Source organism: Hippocampus guttulatus, chromosome 6 (assembly GCF_054856545.1).
Source record: "Hippocampus guttulatus isolate MCC_2025c chromosome 6, RoL_Hgut_1.0, whole genome shotgun sequence".
NCBI lineage: Eukaryota > Metazoa > Chordata > Actinopteri > Syngnathiformes > Syngnathidae > Hippocampus > Hippocampus guttulatus.
The window spans coordinates 20641015-20662706 of record NC_141266.1 but is presented as its reverse complement, the minus strand read 5'-3'; the positions used below and the strand labels follow the sequence as shown (position 1 = coordinate 20662706).

General features: G+C 50.2%; 3 protein-coding genes across 3 annotated transcripts; 1 reads left to right on the top strand and 2 right to left on the bottom strand.

Annotated features, from left to right (window-relative positions):
- Positions 1 to 316: 316 nt before the first annotated feature.
- LOC147204074 (gonadotropin-releasing hormone II receptor-like) lies at positions 317 to 2815 on the bottom strand. Its single transcript, XM_086112980.1, has 3 exons — positions 2303 to 2815; positions 1467 to 1674; positions 317 to 1227 (listed from the first exon to the last, which is right to left on the bottom strand). The coding sequence occupies exons 1-3, from the start codon at positions 2789 to 2791 to the stop codon at positions 788 to 790; spliced, it is 1137 nt and encodes a 378-aa protein (XP_085969106.1). The 5' UTR covers positions 2792 to 2815; the 3' UTR covers positions 317 to 787.
- A 1338-nt stretch (positions 2816 to 4153) lies between these two features.
- On the top strand, positions 4154 to 18090 carry iqgap3 (IQ motif containing GTPase activating protein 3). Its single transcript, XM_086112978.1, has 38 exons — positions 4154 to 4322; positions 4522 to 4609; positions 5155 to 5311; positions 5613 to 5690; positions 6208 to 6284; positions 6563 to 6630; positions 6775 to 6888; positions 6972 to 7150; positions 8316 to 8397; positions 8464 to 8627; positions 9122 to 9194; positions 9288 to 9451; positions 9521 to 9681; positions 9741 to 9856; positions 9927 to 10090; positions 10212 to 10302; positions 10847 to 11014; positions 11084 to 11226; positions 11337 to 11507; positions 11584 to 11667; positions 12228 to 12299; positions 12530 to 12599; positions 12665 to 12873; positions 12937 to 13089; positions 13193 to 13356; positions 13547 to 13771; positions 13858 to 13998; positions 14070 to 14154; positions 14822 to 15057; positions 15296 to 15428; positions 15497 to 15623; positions 15707 to 15827; positions 15902 to 15989; positions 16487 to 16699; positions 16773 to 16936; positions 17000 to 17125; positions 17656 to 17764; positions 17844 to 18090. Exons 1-38 carry the CDS (start codon positions 4295 to 4297, stop codon positions 17955 to 17957), a joined length of 4920 nt encoding a protein of 1639 aa, XP_085969104.1. The 5' UTR covers positions 4154 to 4294; the 3' UTR covers positions 17958 to 18090.
- Positions 17973 to 21675, bottom strand: ankrd34a (ankyrin repeat domain 34A). Its single transcript, XM_086112979.1, has 2 exons — positions 21291 to 21675; positions 17973 to 20576 (listed from the first exon to the last, which is right to left on the bottom strand). The coding sequence occupies exons 1-2, from the start codon at positions 21458 to 21460 to the stop codon at positions 18926 to 18928; spliced, it is 1821 nt and encodes a 606-aa protein (XP_085969105.1). The 5' UTR covers positions 21461 to 21675; the 3' UTR covers positions 17973 to 18925.
- Positions 21676 to 21692: the final 17 nt, after the last annotated feature.

Sequence of the window (21692 nt, the reverse complement as noted above, 5' to 3'; positions counted from 1 at the left end):
AACTAGATTCTCCCCCTCTGTGAATGCTGGTAACAGGATTTTGTCATCATATTTTCCAAACGTTGTAGTTAGTATGTGGGATTGTATAGCGCGTGACCTGCAACCTGAAAGTTGTCCGACGATGAACTTCTTGTTTTGTCCTCAAAAACCAAACCAAAACTTATTGTGACTTTGTCGATGACAAAAATGAAACACTTTAACCAAAACGTCTTATGCTTTAAACAACACAAATGGTGCAGCAGCAATGCAGATACACAATGAAACAACACCACCAGACATATAATCTTTATCGTCTGCAAAATACAACTATTGTAGTTACTGAGCCAATTTTAGGAGTTGCAAAAGTCTTCTTCGTTTGTGTTTGCATGACAGTGTTGCAGTGCCCCCAGTGGACAAGTCACAGCTGCAATTGATTAATCATGATGCACAAACTGTTATGTTTTTATCAGTAGAACATTATAGATTGCCATTTTCCACCTTAAGAAACACATTACCATAATTTTTGTGGGTTTTTTTGGAGGGGGGAGGTGGAACAGATGAAAGGCATCTTCATTCATCTCAGTTTGATGAAATAAGTTGAGATATAAGTGTCGTGAGCAATGAATGTGGCCACAAAACCGATTCAGTTATTGTCTCAATGCACTGGCGTAAATTGCGTGTGTGTGTGTGTGTGTGTATAGATGGATGGTTTATCTTGGCGGCAGCTAGAGGACACTTGCAGAAAGGAAAACGCCAGCCCTCTTCCTGTTGTCCATCTTGTTATCTTCAGGCTTCTTATTGTACATGGTCACGCTTGGCGTTCTCCACAAGTTGGCGGTGGTGCTCCAGGACCGGTTTCGTCCCCGCCCTTGCGGATATGAGAACTCGGCAGCCTTCTTCGTCCTTCCACTTCATTCTGGGCGTAGGGGACAGGGAGCGCGAAGACGGCGGCAGCTGGTTCCCGCCGGTCAAGGCGGCAGCAGGCTGCCAGGTCAGCCCTGAAGGAGGGTGTGTAGAAGCCGTAGATGAGCGGGTCACAGCAGGTGTTGAGGTTCCCGAAGAGGAAGAGACTGTGGTGGATGTACTCGGGCGTGAAGTCGACCACTTCGGGCTGGAACCAGTACCACACCCCCAGCAGGTAGTATGGCGTCCAGCACACCACGAAGGACAGCACGATGACCACGGTCATCTTCAACGTGTTCATCCTGGCCTTGGAGATCCCGTCGCTGCTGCTGCGACGCAGTTCACCTGAGGACACACAGAAATGCGACACATTTAAAAGCTGTAATTCCTGGTCCTTGAACGACAACTTTCTGCCATGTCACTTGTTGTGCCTTTCACTATATGTTGCCAGCAATCAGAGCTGAAGATGACAATACATGATTTGGAGCAAATCAATCAACTTTCTGGAACCAGCAAAGTGAAACTGGACGTTGAGGGTGTTTCACCAGTGGCTAGCATGTTACTTGACGTGTTGCTTGGGTTACCTGTGTTCCTCATGTGCGTGTTGTTGATATGAAGCATGATGTGGCCATAGCAGCAACTCATCACCAGCAGGGGGATCGCATACAAGGTGCTGAAGTGGAACATGTTGTAGAGCGTTTCCTGCCAACGGACGCTGAAAGTGGCGTGCGTTGCACACTGAGTGAAGTCATCGCCCACCTCGCCCGCCTCCACCTCGCCAAACACAAACAGCTGCAAGTGGGAGCATCGCATCAGTGTCTGACACTGGGATAGTTGTTACGTCATGATAACTTGACATCATGACGTCTTAAAATAACACATGTTGAAAAAATGATATCATGACACCGTGACATGTTGAGAGCATGACATGAAAACGAGATCATGAAAATCTAACACCGGCAGGATAGTGGCTCTCAAGGACCGGACTCTGCCCCCCCCCCCCCCCCCCGGGTTCTAATGTGTTGTTAGTTTTCTGCAGGAAGCCTTGTAGCATTGCTAGCATTCCGCATGGAAACAAATGGTGTTGTTCACCCAAGCTAGCAGCAGGTGGTCTTCTTCATTAAATTTCCCGAACATTCTACCCGGGATTATCACTGCAGCATCTGCTAATCGCAAATACTCCGATATAGAATGTTCCACAAGTGTTACAAAGTTTATTTTACATTTCAAGGGCAATGCCGGGTGTTCCCGAGAATTCATGGTTAACTGCTCTTAAAAATGTAGCCGACTTGAACTATCCCACTAACGTAGCAATGCCCTCGTCCACACTCGTCCGCCCAAGTCCACTAGTTGAACCACTACATTGTTACTTCATGAGGTTTCACGCTACTGGTCTCGGTTGTAGCGCCAAAGTACACACCTGTGGCGCAGCAAGCAGCAGACTGAGACTCCAGGCCAGCGCCAACATGTGTCTGTTTCTGCACCGAGCACTTAGAGCACGCAGCGGCCGCACAATGGCACGATGGCGGTCCAGGCCGATGACCACCAGCGCCGAGGCCGAAGCGTACATGGCCAACAGTTTCAGGAAGCTGAGCAGCTTACACAAGGCATCACCCCCGTACCACTGCACCGTGGCATTCCACACTACATCCAGAGGCATCACCACAAAGGTCATCATCAGGTCAGCCGATGCCAGGCTGACCATGAGCGGTCTTAGACGAGGGGCCGAATGACGGCGGCCGCGCACGCCGCACACACTGGCCATCAGCGCCAGGTTGCCAGCGGCGGCCACGACAAACAGGAGAGCTGTGGCGCCAACACGAAAGCGAGCTGCTGCCCCGAACGTGGGGGCCTCCCATTGGGTCACGTTGGCGGGGGACCATACCGGTGGTGACCGCTGTCCAGGCATTCTTGGAGTGAGCGCTGCTGCACCGACAAGGTCGATAGATGACAGGGAGAGAGAGGAGAGAGAGAGAGAGAGAGAGAGAGAGAGAGAGAGAGAGAGAGAGAGAGAGAGAGAGAGAGAGAGAGAGAGAGAGAGAGAGAGAGAGAGAGAGAGAGAGAGAGAGAGAGAGAGAGACAGACAGAGAGCAGCTCAACTTTAGGTCCTGCCTTTTATCAAGCTCCACCCCTTTGCTGCCTGGCAAACCAGCTCGAAGATTGACTGTCTGACAGGTTAATGAAGAGATACATAGCCCACATATGTACCGGTACATGCAAACACACACACACACACACACACACACACACACACACACACACACACACACACACACACACACACACACACACACACACACACACACAAGTATACACTAATGCACAAACACGTGACACACACAAGAACCTACTTTTGAAACCCATCCCTAGCAATCGGTGAACAAATCATTTTTTAATTCTTTGAGCGCTGTTGATGTGGAATGCCGTCAGTGGAAATCCTAACAGGGAGTGGCAATTGCCATCAACTACAGAATGGGCAGAGAAAAGCCTTGGTCAGATGTGGTTTGATCATTAATTTAAGCCAAGAAAGTTAAAAAACAAAAAAACAAAAAAAAACAAAACATTTGCTCCGGCCAGCAGATCACAGCATTCAAACTTTTTGGGTGGAGCTCACCACGTCAGAACAATGTGGAAGCTTCTTCTAAAACATGGCAGACCCTCAGAATTGTATGGAAGTGTGTAGCCACCAATGTGGAGTAAAAATATTTTGACTGGAAAATAAGTTTAAATGCATTCAGACGTACTCCTAATACGTTCGAACGTACTTGGAAATAGGTTTGAATGTAAATATAGGCTAAATGTGACAAACGTAGCATTTTTCCCTAATTCCACGGGGTATTGATTTACACTTGCAGTATGGGAAAAATGCCAAACTTAAATCATGTACTGCAGCCATAGTAAATCCATAAAATTTAAAATAAAACGTGTTTACTCATTTAATAGTCAAACGTCTAAATTCTTAGGAGAAAAGAAGATGAAATGAAGGATCACTGTTCCATAATTCGTTACAAGCTTTGTTTGTGTGTGCGTGTGTGTGTGTGTGTGTGCGTGTGCGTGTGTAAACGTGTGTTTGCGCGCGTGCGTGTGAGCGCGACATAAACTGAAAGAACATTTTTCAATAGCTTTGAAGGTGTCAGAAATGTGACGAATATTCACCCCGTACTGCGGTCAGCCAATAGGAAACGTTTCCTATCTGTCGACCAATTAGAGACAGGCGCGAGTTTTCAAACCTAAAGCGGAAGTAGATTCCATGTTGCTGTTGGTTGTCGAGTCGCTGCTGTCATCTCATCAGTCAGTTTCGTCGCGGTCGTATTTCAACCTTTGATTTATTTGAAAACTTTCACTCGATTCCGCCTTTGGGGAAGGCAAAGTTTGACTTGATTCCGCTTGTGTGGGAGCGACGACGTCAAACATGGTGGAGTCCAACACTCCGATTCACTGTGAGTTACTAGCGTGCTCGTCTGCTTCGGAAATGCGATTATTTCATCAATTTACTTTGTTTGTTTATACGACCGTATCCAGAATGTATGTGTATTCGTGCTCGTGTTTGTGTGTGTGTGAGTTATTTTTTTTTGTATTTGGGGGTGCCTGCCTGCCTGCCGAAAGTTTTCCAAGTTGCTTGTTTTGTCCGATGAGCAGATGGCCGTCTGACAGCCGAGGAGATGGATGAGCAGAGGCTCCAAAATGTGGCCTATCACTACTTGTGTCGACTGGAGGAGGCAAAAAGGTCACTCGCTCATTTGTGCACGTATTCTTCATAGACACCCTGTCTTATATATGTGCAGTACGCCAGGGTAGGGTTAGCAACTTCTCTGCCACTGATTCATGCGAAGGGCTACCAGCACAGGTCTGAACTGAAAATTTTGACTCAAACTACTGTAATTGATAATAATGAATGATAGTCCTTTGATATATATAAAGATTTATCGCAGTAATTATCAACATTTTTGGGAACAAATTATAATCAAAATGCAAAATATCAATATGCAACACCAATTCTATCAATCTAAGCAAGTGGATATAGTTTTGAAAATAGTCATTTCTACACCATTTCGAGGAAATCAAAATGTGCCTCAGTGGTGAGAATAGGCCCCCAGGGCACTCATCTGTCCCCTGCAGGCAACCTGGTCGCCACGGACTCCGGGTTGGTGACCCGTGGAATACAGTATGCCCCCACTCGCATGCGTTGCGTACAGTAACAAGTCATTGTCGCGGCCTTTGGCGAAAAGCTCAGCAGGCATCGTTTGCTCACAATGGCATCCGTCCCCGCAGGTGGATGGAGGCATGCCTGGGGGAGGAGCTTCCCGCTCCCACCGAGCTGGAGGAAGCGTTGCGGAATGGCGTCATTCTCGCCAAACTGGGCCATCGCTTTGTGCCTTCCGTCGTTCCTCGGAAGAAGATTTACGACTGGGAGCAGCTGCGCTACAAGGTGGTTCGTTCGTTCCTGTCCGTTGCAGCCATGACAACCAACCTCATCCACAATGTGTCTATCCTCAACAATCACAGTCGCTGCAAATTGTACTCAAGTAACAGCACTTCAGAATAATTGGACTCGACTGGACTGCAGCTCGTGGTTTCTTGTCAACCAAAATATTCATGTCAAAATAACGTTTTTTTGGGGGGGGATTAACTCAGACTGCAATTTATCCCCAAAATGTATTTCGTAAATGTAGAGCTTTTTTGCTCGCTTACAAATGTTGCATGTTGACCTCAAATGTTTCCTTTTTCAGGCTGTGGGTGTTGATTTTCGTCACACTGACAACATCAACCACTGGAGGAACGCCATGATGTCGCTTGGGCTGCCATCGGTGAGTAACCAAGTGCTGACCGGAGCACGGCCCTGCATACGTAGCACAACAAACGGCTGCCACGTTGGCAAAATGTTGCCCGCCACACTGCGCCACTTCCTGGCCTGGCATGGGGCTACTCAAGAATTCATATTCCTTTGCTGTCAACAAGTCAGTCACTACTTGAGTACCGAAATATGGGGAAGAGCCAGTGTCGCTTTCCTGCTCTCTTGAACAAAAGACCACATGAATTTTCTCAATTACCTTTTTTTTTTTTTTTTTTTTAAATAAAGGTATCCCCAGATGATACCATTTGTGGCTGTGGTTTAACTCAAGAACTAAAAGATTCATGCTTTACAAAATTTGAAGAAAAAAAAAAGTCTTCGGATCGGAGTCGATAAACTGACCGACCCCAATTTCCGATCACGTGATCAAATCGGGACAGGCTTAGTGACCGCCGAGGCCATTGTTTTTACAGTTGAAAAATCGACCCTCACCCCACCCACTTGTTTTTGTATCGCTGTTGTTGTTGATTCAGATCTTCCATCCGGAGACCACAGACATTTACGACAAGAAGAACATGCCCAGAGCTGTTTATTGCATCCATGCACTCAGGTAACGTCTGTCTGTCTGTCTCTTTCGCCTTCCCTGTCTCTCTCCTTACTTCCATGCGTGTCTTGGAGCTGTCTCATTCGCCGTCTCGCTACCTCCCCATCTGGTCTGTCTGTTTGTCTGTCCTCTGAGTTATTGCCTCTATGTAGGATTGGGCAATTTATCAAAATTGTGATTTTTTTTTTTTTTCATTTCATTGGAATGTACATTGCACTTTTATATGACGAGGACATGTAGACGCAGCTGAGAGTGATTTATTATTATTTTTTGTGTGCGTGTAGCTTGTACCTCTACAGGCGTGGCCTCGCTCCGCAGATTACTGACCTTTGTGGGAAGGTCAAGTTTACAGGTAAGCATGGATCCAAATTGGCCAAATTTCAAGCTCCGCCTTATTGCTCATAGTGACAAGCAGTAATGTCAGAATTTGATCACGTCCGATCCAGCGGCTTCAGTTTAAAATGAAATGATGGTGTGTGGGCGTGCGTGTCTACAGTGGAGGAGATCAACAACATGAGGCTGGAATTGGACAAATACGGCCTGCAGCTTCCTGCCTTCCACAAAATTGGAGGAATTCTGTCTAATGAATTGTCAGTGGACGAGGCGGCAGGTACGACGACATGCTAACACGACGACGTTTTCTTCTCCGCCCGTCAGCCATTGTTGCCAAACGCCCTCTTGTCCTCTCTTCAGTCCACGCGGCGGTGATCGCCATCAATGAGGCCGTGGAGAGTCGTGATGTCGGGGCGACGGCCCAGGCTCTTAGGAACCCCAATGCGCAACTCACTGACCTGCAGGAGGCGCTGATGAGCGTCTACCAGGCGAAGCTGTTTCAGGCCAAACAAAGAAAAGAGCAGCAGGCGGCCAGCCGGGTGAGTGCGGCTCAGGGGCGCCGCCTAGCAGACATACAATACAATACAATACATGCTGATTTATATAGCGCTTTCACAACAGCGGCAGCTGTAACAAAGCACTTAACAAAACAGTTAACATAAAGTAAAATAATAAACACAACACATAACATAAAACACGGACAGTCGTGCAATCCTAACCACTTTTCCGTCAAACGCTTTGTTGTTTGAAGCGGTTTGAGATGAAAGAGGAGAGAATCAAGGTGTCCTTTAACCAGTGGATCAGAGACGTCATGCTCAAAATGTGCACACCTCGGCTACAAGCTAAGTTTCAAAGTCAACAAGAAGCTGTAGCATCCATTGACGAAAAAAAAGATTGGTTCACTTCTCCTGTCCAATGAAAATCCATTTCAATTCCAAGCGGCGACTTTTCGGTTCCAAATATGCATCGGCGCTCTGCACCAACGCTCCTCTCTCCTCATCCTCAACTTCAGCACCCATCCATCCAGCTGCACCAACGCCGACTGTCCAACAGCGCCGACATCTCCACTGAACAAAAAGGGGTCGTGAAAAATGCTGCCCATTACAGGCGCAAAAAACACAAGCGCCCCAGGTCTGTCCAGCACCGACAGTCAATGGCGCCGACATTCCTCCCAATCAAAATCTGTGCTGGTACAGGCGTGCTGCCGAGAAGGCGCAACCACTAAGCACAGATACTTCTCCTTTGACGAATGTCGTGGCCAAAAAACGCTGAAAACAGTCCATATCAGGTCCACACGATGAAACAACAAACATGTGACAAAACAAAAGACAAAAACACCAAAAAAGAACAAAAAAGCAAGGCTCTTGAAGAGCACTTGCCGAAGGCTGCCTACTCGGGCGCCATCTTGGGGAGAAAAAAAAACTGATGTCAGAACCTACAGAGAAGCAGTAGGTAGCCTAATCTATTTGACCACTTGTACCAGACCAGATTTAGACATGGGTGGAGGTTCTCGGTTCACTACCAGTTTTCCCTCTCACACCCGTCGAATGGTTCTCGAGAAAGACGCTCCTTTGTCCGTCTTTATCAACCAATTTGATGCCTACTGGGAGAAGCTCAATACATTTGACTTTAAGACCTACTTTAAGGGCTAGCGTTAGCGTTTGAGAACATGGCCTAAAGTAACGCGGTCATTGTGTCTTCCAGGGTGGAGCCTCGGAAGAGAAAGATCTGTACGAGGAGTTTCTGACTCGCCGAGAAATCCAGAACAACATCAACGTGGTCAACGGTAAGAGCGTTGTCACTGTGAAGTGGAGAGCATGGCCGGTGCTGAGAGCGGCGACTGCGTCTGCAGTGAGATGGGCGGTGGAGCAAGTGGACGAAGCCGTGGAGGCCGCCGACGAGAAGGCTCTTGCGCACGCTCTGCGGCTGCCGTGTTTGGCCCTCACCGACGTCCTCAGCGCCAATGGGCGCTGCTACCTGGAGAGGCTGGCGGCCGAGCGCGACGCAAAAGCGCCGGTATGGCATGGACTCGCCCGTCAAATATTCTTCAAATGAGTGCTGTACTTTTTCACGAAATGATTTTTTTCTTTCCACTCGAGAAAAACGTCATATTTGTCTTTGTAATCCATTTGAAAACACGGCCAGATTTCATGCACATTTAGTCACTTGAAAAATAAACTTTTCAAAATGTGCTGCCTGCAAGTGAGCAGACGACCCCGAATGGAGGCGTCACACGTGGGCCGGGCGACTACAAATGACCACGGGTGTGCATCCCTCCAATAAACACACTTTGATTCGTATGTAACTGATTGCACAATTTTCACTTTTAGAGCTGCTCACCAATATTATTTTAATTCTTGATGAATCTGTTATTATTATTTTAGCTTATAGGCGCTTTACCCAGCAAAACTCATTCCCGCCTACCACTCAAGCCATACATGTAAAGCTGATGGACGTCCCTTGAATGAATCACATGATCGATGGAATGTGTTGTTGCGCTGCCACCTCAGGAGCCGCTGGAGCCTGACGAGCTTCAAGATGTTATCCACATGGCGAACTGGGAAGCCTGCGCAGACGCCAAGAGTGAGTGAGATGCTTCCTCTTTGGCTCCTTGGCTGAGGTGTGGCCCGCACACGAGTGACTGTGTGGCGCCCCGCGCGTGTGTGTGCGCTACAGTGCAGGCAGCGCTGGACAGTGTGAACCAATCGTTGCGGGGCAGCGACCCCCAGCACACGGTCAGCTGTCTGATGTCCTCTGACCTTCAGCTGCCCGCGGTCTTCCCTTGTGGAGCATCTCTTTATCACAAGCAGCTGCAGCTGCTACAGACGCACGCGGCCCAGGTACGCTCGCCCACACGCACGCGCACGTCATAGGCAACATGCGCTGTGATGTTGCCGCGTCTTCTGCAGGGGGTGCTGCAGCAAGAAGAGCTGTTTGTTGCCGTGGAGATGCTATCTGCCGTGGTGCTTGTCAATCGGGCGGTGGAGGAGCGAAACCTGCAGCAGCTCAGCTCCTTATTGGCCAGTTCGTCTGTGGGCTTGACTGATGTGGACCACACCCTGATGGACAAGTAAGGGTTGATGAGATGACGATGATGACGGTGACGACGAGAGTGAATATCGCGCGCAGGTATTTGTGGTGCCTGTCCGGGATGAAGCAATCGGCCGGCCGAGAAGCGCTGACCTGGAATCAACTTCAGGAAGGAATCAAGCTGGCCAACACCAACGCGCTGGCCCAACATCAGCGTACGTCACAAATACTAGATGCGAAGCTCGGCTAATCATCTCAATGCCTGCATGACCTCTGACCCTTTAGAGATCTTGGCCCTCCAAGCGGTTAACGAGGCTTTGATGAGCGGAGATGCTCACCGGCTGCTTTCTGCACTGCTACTGCCTTCTAGTGGAGTGGAGGACATCCTGCCCGCCAACTCCTACAGATACCTCCATTTGATGAGCGCTGCCCGGCAACTGAAAGCTCAGGTGGATCCACACATACACACACACACACACACACATTTTGACGGACAGTCTGAAGTGAATCAGTCCCGGTCTAGCTCCTGTGTTTAACGTCAGGTCATGTTTTTTCCCCTAAACCAATCAGCTCAGCAAAGACGCGGGAGCTGAGCTGTGGTTGGCTGACATCCAGGAAGTAGTGAGACGAGCCAATCAGGATACTCGGAAAGCTTTGAAGTGTGAGTCAATCACATGATTCATTTTGCCTGTTCCAGCACACACTCCATTCTGTTTTCGTACCAACGATGGCGGAGATTATGACTGTCCCGCTATGTTGGAGATTTTCTGTTAAGCATATCCATTTTTAGTGTTAAATATATTTACAATGAAGAGTAGCAAAGCGCTTCACACTGATAACGCAGCATCAGGAGCAACTTGTATCTTGCTCAAGGACACTTCAACAACATGGGAAACGCATGTTGTTTTTAGGGTCTCCAACAGTGGTGAAGGTCAAGGAAACTGGAATGTGAGTACACTGACCTGTTCAAAAATTTTAATTAAATACAAATTATTAGCTTTGCAAACAAGAAATTAAACAGCGGATTTTACTTAATTCACACCTAGAGATGTATCTTCAAATGTTTTATTCCAGAATTAAAAAGTGTGTGAGGGGGATCAAAATATTTTAAAACATTTTTTTCCCATATGATGGATTTTTACTGTTGCCTGGAATGCATCCCCCTAAAAAAAATGCAGCTTGAGTGTGTGTGCGTTTGTGCGCAGTGTGTCTGGGGGTGGCAGCTGTCAATCAAGCAGTAAAGGAGAAGCAGGCTGCGCAGACGCTGCGAGTGCTGTCGCTACCAGAGGTGGCGCTGCAGGGTGTGACAAGGCGCTGCGCAGCAGAGTACCAGCAGCAGCTCGCCGCTTTGGTGCAGCGCAAGGCCAGTGCAGGTGACGTGTGCTCCTTTTAGCATGGCCACAGGTCAGAAGTCACCCGCTCAGACTGACAGGTGTTTGCAGGAGACAACAAGAGTCCGTGGGTGGAATTCACAACGGAAGACGGCTCGTTGTTCTTCTTCCACCTGAACAGACTGGAAGGCACGTGGGAGAGACCGGCCGGGTTCGTCCACAACAGCTTGTTCCTGGACCAGCATGACATCCAGGTGACGCCTTGAAAGACGCACACACGCGCGCATATACACACACACACACAGGCATGCCACGCCACGCCGCGCCGCGCCGCCTCTGTCAGCTCACACCTCTCCCCCGGCAGGAAGTGGTCAGCGGCGTGTGTTCGACGCACCAGCGCCAAGAGCTTTGGGCCGACAACAGAGCGCTGGTTGTCCGTCTGCAGGCGGCCATTCGGGGATTCCTCACCCGCCGCAATCTCGCGGCTCGCCGAAGTTACCTGCGCGGCCACACCCGCGCTGTCATCCTCATCCAGGTGCCAAAAGCAACGCCTGGTGACGACCGGTCACGTAACGCCTTCCTCCAGTGACCAACTGGCATTCTGTGTTCAGGCTCACTGGAGGAGGTTCATCCAGCAGAGAGCGTACAGGCGGCGGCTGGAGTTCCTCTACGGCAACTGGAGGGCGGCAGTCAAGGTGACGTGGCGCCATGTACACAGACTGACCAAATGTACGCCTCATTGACCCCCCCTCAAACTTCTGTAGATCCCAAATAATTTCTCAGCCTTACCCTTCAAAATAAAAGGCTTAAAGATGATCCCATTCGGAATGGCTCCAGTGAACGTCGCCTTCACATCCTGTCAAAAACACCAATCAGGATTTTCCTATTAGTGGGCGGCTCGTGGCATCTCAGCGAATTCTCCAATTCTTCAATGGGGAATATGTGGCCCAGCAGGACAGGGCAAACGTTTGTGCTCAAGGGTCACATTTGATTTTTCAAACGGACAGATGGGCCCGTTACGTCATAGATAAGGTAAAAACTACAGAATCATTACAGTTAACAGATAGCGAACCGGGCTGGGCCAGCTTGCCAATAGCCAAAATCCACATCGAATTAACAACTGTTCAAATGGATCAGAGGATCTTTTTTTCTTTTTTTTTTTTTAAACCCCCATTCAACCCCTTACCATATACATAGTGTACATACGTGGGTCTAACTTTTATTGAATGAAATCACGTGTGATATTTGTTGATAGATTCAAGCCTTTGTGAAGATGTGCTTCGCCAGGAGAAAATATCTGGCACGGTTGAGGTTCTTCCGACAAAACGTGAGTGTGCGATTGATAAACGGACAACCCAATAAGACTCAGGCAAGATGGTTGGAGGTGAAAATGTGATCTTTACACAGTTCATACATGGAAGACACTGACATTCTTCGAAGGGTATTCCCTTGAAAGGAAGCTCACTGAGTAAACATGTTTTTGTATAGTTAAGCAACAGGCCCAAGTGGGTTCTTTCTCTTAGTTCTTTCTACCCGGGTAACTGTGTCGATCCACAGGTGGGCGCCATCATAAAGATCCAAACTTTCTTCCGAGCGAGTCGGGCGCGGGCCGAGTACAAGATGCTGGGTAAGTTGTCTGACGAAGCGATTGGCCCAAGCGCACCCAAAAACGAACGGCCGCTCCCGTCTCAGTGCAATGGGACACGCCCCCTCTGAGTGTACTCAGGAAGTTCATCCACTTGCTGGATTTGGGCGACGGCGACATCAGGGAGGAGGCGGAGCTGGTGCGTCTTCAGCAAGAGGTGGTCCGAACCATCCGCTTCAACCGGCAGCTGGAGGCCGACCTGGACCTGATGGACTTGAAGATCGGGCTGCTAGTGCGCAACAGGGCCACCCTGCAGGTGAGCCGCTCCCGTCGCTTCGTCAAACCCGAGGTCGGTGTCTTATGGGAGCGCCTCCTACAGGAAGTGGAGTCTCACTGCAAGAAGCTGACCAAGAAGAACAAGGAGAAGCTGTCGTCCATGATGGACGTGGAGAGGAGCAAAGGCCTGAAGGCGCTGAGCCGAGAGCGGAGGCAGAGACTGGAGGCTTATCAGAACCTCTTCTATCTGCTCCAAGTGGGTCACTGCGTGTGTGTGTGTGTGTGAGAGAGACAGAGAAGGGAGTAAGGGGCGAAAGGGGTCAGCCTCCAAGTCCACTCATTGTGATGCTGCGTTTCAGACTCAGCCGTCCTACTTGGCGCAGCTGATCTTCCTGATGCCGCAGAGCCGCTGCTCGTCCTTCATGGAGATGCTCGTCTTCAGCCTGTTTAACTACGGCGCGGACGATCGGGAAGCCTTTCTGCTTCTGCAGCTCTTCACGCAGGCGCTACACTTCGAGATCAGGTCACATACCTAGTCGCTTCTACTCACCTTTACTTTCCCGCTGCATGCGTCTTCACTTGTCTGGGCTCGCTTCAGTTCTGAAAGCGTATTGAACTCATTCACTGCCAGACATTTTTACTATCTCTTATGCAACACGATAAAACATTTTCAACAAGACTGAGTGCCGTACTCATGAGTGCGTTGTGGTCAGGTCCAATGTGACTGAGCCCCGGGACGTGATCAGGGGAAACCCCTTTGTGATCAAGATGCTGGTCAACTTCTACCGACACGAGCGCGGTCGCAACGTCCTGCGGGAGGTGCTGGGTCCGGCGCTGCGCGACATCTTGGCTGACGGCGACCTCGACGTCAGGACCGACCCCCTGGAAGTATACAAGACCTGGATCAACCAGACAGAGAGCCGGAGCGGATTCAAGAGGTCTGAACGTGCGCTGGAGAATCCCTCGCCCGCCAGGCGGCCGCCGCTCACCCCCTAATGTGTTCCCATCTCCCCTCGCCCGCCAGCTCGCTTCCCTACGACGTCTCCCCAGAGGACGCTTTGTCTCACCCTGAAGTCCGGCGCCGCGTTGACATCGCCGTGGTCAACCTGCACAACCTGACCCAGAGAATCCTCAAGGCCATCACGTCCAACATCGACAAACTCCCGTAAGCCGCTGCCTCTTGATCAGTTCCTCCTCCTCCTGCTCCTCTTTACACGAGTGCTTGTGTTTATGCAGATATGGCTTCCGCTACACAGCCAAGGTTCTTGGAGACACCCTGAGGTCAACGTTTCCGGCTGCCAGCGAGGATGACGTCTACAAGGTCATCACAAATGTTTCTCATTGCCTCACATTGACTAGAATTGACAATTATGAGGTCATAACAAAATCAAACATAAATGTGGCGGCACGCTGAATAACTGGTTAGCATTTTAGTCGAGGGCCAATTTGGAGTTGCGTCTCCCCTATGACAGTGAAACCACAAAATTATTACTTGGACACAACAAATGAATAGATTACTCGTTGTGAAACCAGTCAAGTCAATTATAATAGTTTGTTCAATTATTGTTCAAGTGTGTGTAAACAGGGTAACAAAATTCTTGCAAAATCTCAACGTTATTTATTACACATGACAATTTGAGATTTCGGTACAGATTTTAGCAAGTTGACACACATAATTTGCTTTCGCGGGCCACATAAAACGATCTGGCGGGCCGGATCTGGGCCCCGGGCCTTGACTTTGACACCTGTGGGTTAGCATATCCGCCTCGCAGTTCAGAGGCGGTGTGTTTGAAATCTGAGCTCTAACTTTCCTGTGTGGAGTTAGTATGTTTGTCAGAGCCGGAAGCTATGCTTTTGCGTGGGTTTCCTTCGACTACTTTGGCTTCCTCCCACATTCCCAAATAACCCGGCTTCCTTGATGATTCAAAATTTTGCTTGTGGATCTTCTCATTCATCCAGCTTCTTGCCCGCCTTATGTCTGCTCGCAGGTGCTTTGCAACCTGGTGTATTACCGCTTCATGAATCCCGCCATCGTGGCGCCGGATGCTTTTGACGTGTTGGAGCCTTCGGGGGTGCCGGGAGGGCTGCGGCCAGAGCGGCGGCGCCTGCTGGGCTCGGCGGCCCGCCTGCTGCAACGCGCCGCCACCGGCGAGCTCTTCCTCGGAAGCGGCGAACACGTCGCCGCGCTCAACCGCTACGTCACGCACGCGCACGCCACCTTCAGGTCATTATGCAAACTGCCGCCTCTTCAACAAAACAACGGCAACGATGTTCTGCTCTGTGTTGATGTACGATAGCATAGAATTTGAGGAAATATGCATCTCACATGTATATTTCGTATTCTGCATCAAACCTTCAAAGACACTGAAGTGATTGAAGAAATAGATGCCCGCTACTTTGGCTAACCCCGGCGATATACAGTAGGAGGGACGACTGTAGTGTGTGATCTTGTCACGTGACAGGAAGTTTGTACGGCGCGTGTGCGACGTTCCCAATCCGTCTCAGCACTTCCGGATGGACGAGTACTCGGAGACGCTGATCGTCAGTCGGCCGCTCGTCTACATCTCGCTGGGCGAGCTGCTCAATACGCACAAGGTACGTATTCACATGCATTCAGTGAACGCTTGTCGGGCCACTCCTGTTATTGATGTGGTGGCTTGTAGCTGTTGCTGGAGCACCGCGATGCTTTGTGTCCCGAGCCCTCGGACCAGCTCAGACTCCTGCTCGCCGATGTCGGTCCTCTTCCAACCCTACAGGAGCTTGTGGGTACTGCGACTACGACAGCCCCAGGTACTCGCAGCATCTCCTCGATGGTGATTGTGGTGATGATTTGAGGGTGACGCTGGGGTGGTTTTTTTTTTTGCGTTCCTCAGCCGATCCAGGGTGCGAGTGGGCTTGGAGCAAGACGGAAGTTTCTCTGATGCTCACAAACAAGTTTGAAGTTTTCGACGAGCACGACGACGACTCGGCTGACGCGGGCGCGCTGCTGCTCTCGTACGTGGTCGCGCTCTGCCGCTACTTGGGGGCGGGCCGGCGGCTGGCTATGCTAACGGCGCTTTTATGTTCAGCACCAAGCAGCTGATGGCGGACGTCATCCGGACGCAGCCGGGGGACACGCTCGCCGACGTTCTCAGAGCTGCTGTGTCGCCCGACCAGGTCAGATCGGTTCTGGTGCTTCGTCGACTCCCCGTCATGATCGGAATGGCGGTGGAGGTCAAGACTACCTCTCCGTTGTTGCTTGGGATTTGGAAAGAAAGCAGTTGAGCTCACTTTGGCTTTCTCGTATGTTGTCATCTGCTAATTTGTGAGCAAATGGGACAGACGATACCTTTCCTCTTCTGCAGGCACCTTCATATGTCCATTTTTTTCTTTCTTTTTTTTTAAGGGTAATGCAAATGCACCTCTGTAACTCTTGATGTCTCTTTCATTCTTGTCTTATTTCTCGTTTTTTGGTTCTTTTGTTGTTTTGTCTTGTGCCTCTTTGTGTGTTGATGCGTCTCACTCTTATTGTGTTGTGGTGCATTGTTGCATTATCGAATGTGGGCATGGCCTAACGGCAGGCGTATTTGAATGCTGGCCAATCATTTAGCACGGCAAGAAGGCTTAATGTTTGCCATTGTGTATTCATTGCTCACTGTCGCTTCTGGAAACAGGAACTGCGCCACAAGGAGCTGATGCATCGCCGCATTGCGCAAGATGCAAACACGCCGGACAAAATGAAGAGGAGGACATCCACCTTGGCCACCACCTCCTTGAGCCTGGAGGAGAAGAAGCGAAAGATCGGCAGAAGCGTTCGCCGTCTGGAAGCGTTGGGCGTCCTCCCGGCGACACGCGGCCATGAGCGCATCCTCAAAATGATTGCGCAGGTAACACGCAGAACATCCCGCTAGCCGCTTCTGCTTTCCCGGCGCTAACGCCGCTGCATCCCGCCCGTCATAGGATGTCCGCAACCAGCGCGTGCACCGCCGGCGTCGGGGCGGAGACCTTGTGAAACTTGGCCAGACACTGCGCGGCCTGCGCGACAAAAGCAACTTTCTCGGCCAGCAGGCGGACTACTACGGGCATTACATCGCTTCCTGTCTGGACAAGCTGACAGTCAACGAGTAAGTCGCTCAGCTACACGAAAGCCGCTCCTCGACGCCCATCTATCGTTTGTCGCTTTGCAGCCGAGCCGCCGTGAAGAAAATTGCAGATGCGCGAGCGAAGAAGAAAGCTCCTGTCATGAGCTACACGGCCACGCGCCTACATGAGAAAGGTGTTTTGCTGGAGATCCAGGACCTGCCCTCCACCCAGTGAGTGTGCGCGCGCGCGCACACACACACACACACACACACACACAAACAAAAATTGCATTCAACAACAATTTCGAATCTTGGAAATGACACGTGAATGTCCCAATTGGGCAGGTTGCCCCAAGAGGAAGTTGTTCAACTGTTGTTAGTGGCTCAACAAACTTTTCTTTTTTTTTTTGAGGGGGTTGCAGGGGTCTCAAAAACCTCACTGGCTTTTAGAGTAGTGAGGATTCTGCCTGACCAACGGCAACGATAAACACTAATCGAAGATCATATTTACAGATAGTCCATATAATCACTGTACATATAAATGTCACCATGACTCTCTTGCTACAAGTTATGACTGAGCCTGAGTAACTATACAAAATATGCCAGGAAAAAAAATGCATTAGAGAGAAGAAAAAAAAAAAGACTTGAGTTTTCACAATAAGCCCGAACATGTACAAATGTGGTATGAACGCATAGTTGCCAAATCCACTTCGATAAGTTGAGCCATCCCATGGTAACGCCAGTGTCTCATTGCGATGAAGGTTCAAGAACGTGGTCTTCGATATCGTCAACGGCGCCGAGAAAGGAAGCTTCCTCATCAAAGCTCGCTTCCTCGGCGTCGACATGGAAGAATTCCACATCAAATATCAGGTAACCGTCAAAGCAAAACCACACACATCAGTGCCAAGCCCTCAATCACTCAATCAATCCATCCATCCATCCAAACTAGGACCTGCTCCAGCTCCAGTATGAAGGCGTGGCGGTGATGAAGATGTTTGACAAAGCAAAAGTTAATGTCAACTTGCTCATCTTCCTCCTCAACAAAAAGTTCTTCAACAAATGAAAAGAAACTCCCGTGTTTGTGCGTGTGTGTTTATTCATGTTTCGTTTCATCAACAGATAACCAACAGGTCCTGTATACATATTTGTTTGTTTTTTCACATTTATCAATAAATAATATTTTGTGTAAGACAAAACATGTAAGTGTTTCATTGAACAGACCAGCACGGGGCGGCGGCCAAATGAATGGGAGCCAGCCCTGCGTTCAAGTGAACAGACCCGGTGAGCGGTGAGTGCCGCTCGCTAAAATGTTTACCGCACGCTTCACTATTTCTTCCATTGACACTTATGAAATTATATATCTGGTTAAGAATTATCGTAAAACACCACTATGTGCATTGCGTACACAGTATATACTGTATTTTTATCTCTTGCCATCGGGGGACTGTCTCTCGCTTGCTTAATCCCGGAAATTGATTGTTTGGGTCTGCATGAAAGCTTCTGTGCATTTTAATGGAATGTAATTAGTGAGGTCATCATGCGGTGGCGATTGCTATTTTGAATCTCCGGGACTCGCCACTCATGAAATCTTCCGGCAGAACCCCGCACATTGCGAGTGTACAGTGGAGGCTTGCGCAGTTCCGTTGATCCTGCTTCAATTGATTGCCACATGTTGTCATGGAAACGAAACCAAGGCTAGGCCAGGCAGAGCGGGAACAGGCCGTTCTGGAAACGTGTCGTTCCGGATTGGTCAAAATGTCAAAACGCATTAGCTCCATCCGTCACTCTTGATGGTTGGCCTGAGATGTTCGAGACGTGATGTGATAACATTTATACGTTGTCAAATACTTGCAGATGCATCGAGATACATCAAAATATACTGCACGTTTCAATACAGCGTAAGTATGAAACAGAAATGATCAAACATGTGAAGGAGGGCAAAATCTGTGCCACAGAAAAATAGTTGCGAGTTGTTCATTTCTGGTTGAGCAGAATTAGTCGGCCCCCTACATGACCCCGTCCACGAAGAGGTCAATCCCCGTTGGATTCGATGACTTTCTCAGCCAGAATCTGCTGGAACGTGGAGAGCTGCTTCATCTGTTCCGTCTGCATGGAGTGCCTCCTCATGAGCTTTTTTTTCATTTTGAAGTCAGGACCACGTTTCGGCGAAGCCGGGGCCACGGGAACCAGGATCTTATGAGTGCTGTGGACCGGCGAGGGGGGCTTGCTGTTGGAGCGGATATCCGGGATGGGTCTCTGGGGGTTGATGTTGAGCGGCGGCAGAAATCCGGGCCTGGTGTGTGATATGCGGTCGAGAAGGAAGGTCCCGGAGCCGCGGCGCTCAAGGAGTCCAGGGCTGCGGCGGCGCACAGCCGCAGGCGACACGGAGTTGGGGATGTTTTCCAGAGATTCCCGAGACGAGCTGTTGACCAGAGAATGGGGGGACGTGTTGTACTTCCTCCGCTCCAAGGACACCGGCCCAGAGTCCGGAGATCCGGGGATGGATTCCTGACCCGCGTGGCTGTCAGCCTCGCAGTGGTCCGACCGAGTCAATTTGGGATGAGTTGATATCTGCAGGTTGGTGTTTTCTTTGGACTCCGGGTTCCTGCAATATAAGATTTGGTGCTGTTGAACATTGTCCGCCCAGGAGGAGGGGGAGAGAACGACCCGGTCCTCGGAGCAGGACCGATCCGTGACTGTTGGGGAAGAAGGCTCGTGGGTCTCGATGCTGTGTCGCCGTGACAGCAGAGCTCGAGCGGGCTGGTTGAGGCACAGTCCGTTGATTCGTTGACTCAGACGACAGATGCCCTCCGCTTCCTCCAAACGCCCCCTGACGCTCTCCTGAGACGCCGTGGCTGAGGCCAAGGGTGCCACCAGGCCCCAAGGCTCAGAGTTGAGCCTCTTGAGGAGCTTGCGCGGAGGCGCCGCCGCCGTCCCCATTCTCTTTTCTCCCAGAGGGCGGCCGTTGGGGGGCGGCAGTGCGCGGGCAAGCGGGAAGCTGAAGATCCTATCTTCTTTGTCTCTCTCGTGCTCGGCCGGAGACGTGGTCACAATCTCCACGTCCGATGGCGACATGCAGGCGGCGGGTGTGGACTCGGGGGACAACTTATCCACCACGCCTGGAGACGGAGGAGAGTTCAGGTACTGCTTTGTCTTTTTGGTACCAGATGGAGACGTGTCGGTGGTGATGATGATGACCTCCTTGCCTTTGGCCCTGCAGGCGTCCAGCAGGACCTGCAGGGTGTCACGGTCGCCCTTGTTGAGGGCGTGCATGAGGGCGGAACACCCCGAGTAGTCTTTGAGGCTGGGGTCAGCCCCGTTCTCCAGCAGGAGGGAAACGGCCTCCTTCCCGGCCCGCTTGGCGCAGGCGTGCATCAGGGCTGTCCTGCCGCTCTTGTCCGGAATGTTGGGGTCAGCGCCTTTCTCCAGCAAATAGCGCACCATCCGGAGGCGGGTCCGAGGGTCCTCATAGTCGGCCAGGCAGGCAGCCGACACCGGAGTTTGGCCCAGCTCGTTGCCCTCGTTGACGTACGCGCCGCCCTCCAGCAGCAGACGGCTCAGCCTCAGCTTCCCCTGAGAGACGGCTTTGAGGAGGGCGTTGCCTTCCATCTGCAGGGGGTCTCCGTCTCCCATGGTCAGCTCTGCCCGCCCCACCGGGTGGTCTTTTAAGATGTCGTTGGACCTGGGGGAGCAAACCAGAGAAATTGGTTTTGTGATGACAGCACGGTAGCCATGTTTCTATGCAGACTCTTTTTATGTATTTATTTATTTTGGGTGAATCCATCTCTGGTCAGCTGTTTTGATGTGACATGACCTATTCTTATCTGCTTTTTACACGTGCCACTATAGTGAATCACAACAACTGTTTTACAAACAGGTGTCATGCTCAGATCAATGTAAAGATCATTTGATCAGATAAAAACTAACAATTCCAGATGAAATATACCGTCTTTGCAATACGCATATTGTATAGGTCAGTATCTCCGTGATGATATTTTTGCGATTTATTGTGCAGCCCTACTAGGTTGTGATATTGCGCCGGTGCCACACCTGGCATGGTGATGTACAGTGACATCACAGCTGGTTTTGTGATGTCACCGCTGGTGTGATGACGTGAAGTGATATCACAACTGGATTTGTGATGATAACACAACAGTGACAGTGACATCACATTCAAAACTGCAAGGTTAGAGTTCCCTATCAAGTGTGCTAATGTTAGCTGCTGACTGTCGCGTCATAACTGATAGTTAGCATAGCATAGCATCATTTACCTGACATGATGGTGACGTCACGTACGAGCAGCGCGACCGCTTGCAGGCGCACGTTTGGCCGTCACGCGCGATGATGATGATGATGATGAAGATGAAGACGTGACATGTCAAGATTGATGCCTCACATGTCGCTTGACGATCCCCAAAACGCTCCGCGCGTGCAGTCACGCCAACGCGGGCGCGCACACACGGCCGCGGGCCCGCGCCAGGCCCGCACGACTGCTTGTACGTCAGAACAAAGACAATTGATTTTCTTCCTACCGCCGGGCGAGAGAATCTTCATCATCATCATCATCTTCACCAGAAAGCCAGAAAGAAACCGACGAATTGATCCTGATCCTTCTCCTCCTCCTCCACCTACCTCCTCCTCTTCCTCACTGAGCAGTTTAACCCTTTGCTGGCTGCCCCCAAGTCACGTTGGCTGCGTTAACATAAGCAGACATTTTGTCAAGTTAACTTCACCGTCACCATGGTAACTGAGAAACGCCTCTTGTTTGCAGGTGCTAGAAATCGGCGCCCACCGACCA

Excerpts from the sequence above, each read along its gene's own strand:
- LOC147204074 (XM_086112980.1), bottom strand. The coding sequence starts at position 2,791 with ATGCCTGGACAGCGGTCACCACCGGTATGGTCCCCCGCCAACGTGACC. Across the intron at positions 1,675-2,302 it reads TGCTGCTTGCTGCGCCACAG|CTGTTTGTGTTTGGCGAGGT; the intron begins GTGTGTACTTTG and ends TCCCACTTGCAG. Across the intron at positions 1,228-1,466 it reads CACGCACATGAGGAACACAG|GTGAACTGCGTCGCAGCAGC; the intron begins GTAACCCAAGCA and ends GTGTGTCCTCAG.
- iqgap3 (XM_086112978.1), top strand. The coding sequence starts at position 4,295 with ATGGTGGAGTCCAACACTCCGATTCACT. Across the intron at positions 6,285-6,562 it reads TATTGCATCCATGCACTCAG|CTTGTACCTCTACAGGCGTG; the intron begins GTAACGTCTGTC and ends GTGTGCGTGTAG. Across the intron at positions 11,015-11,083 it reads GCAGCGCAAGGCCAGTGCAG|GAGACAACAAGAGTCCGTGG; the intron begins GTGACGTGTGCT and ends AGGTGTTTGCAG.
- ankrd34a (XM_086112979.1), bottom strand. The coding sequence starts at position 21,460 with ATGATGATGATGATGAAGATTCTCTCGCCCGGCGGTAGGAAGAAAATC. Across the intron at positions 20,577-21,290 it reads TGGGGATCGTCAAGCGACAT|GTCCAACGACATCTTAAAAG; the intron begins GTGAGGCATCAA and ends TTGCTCCCCCAG.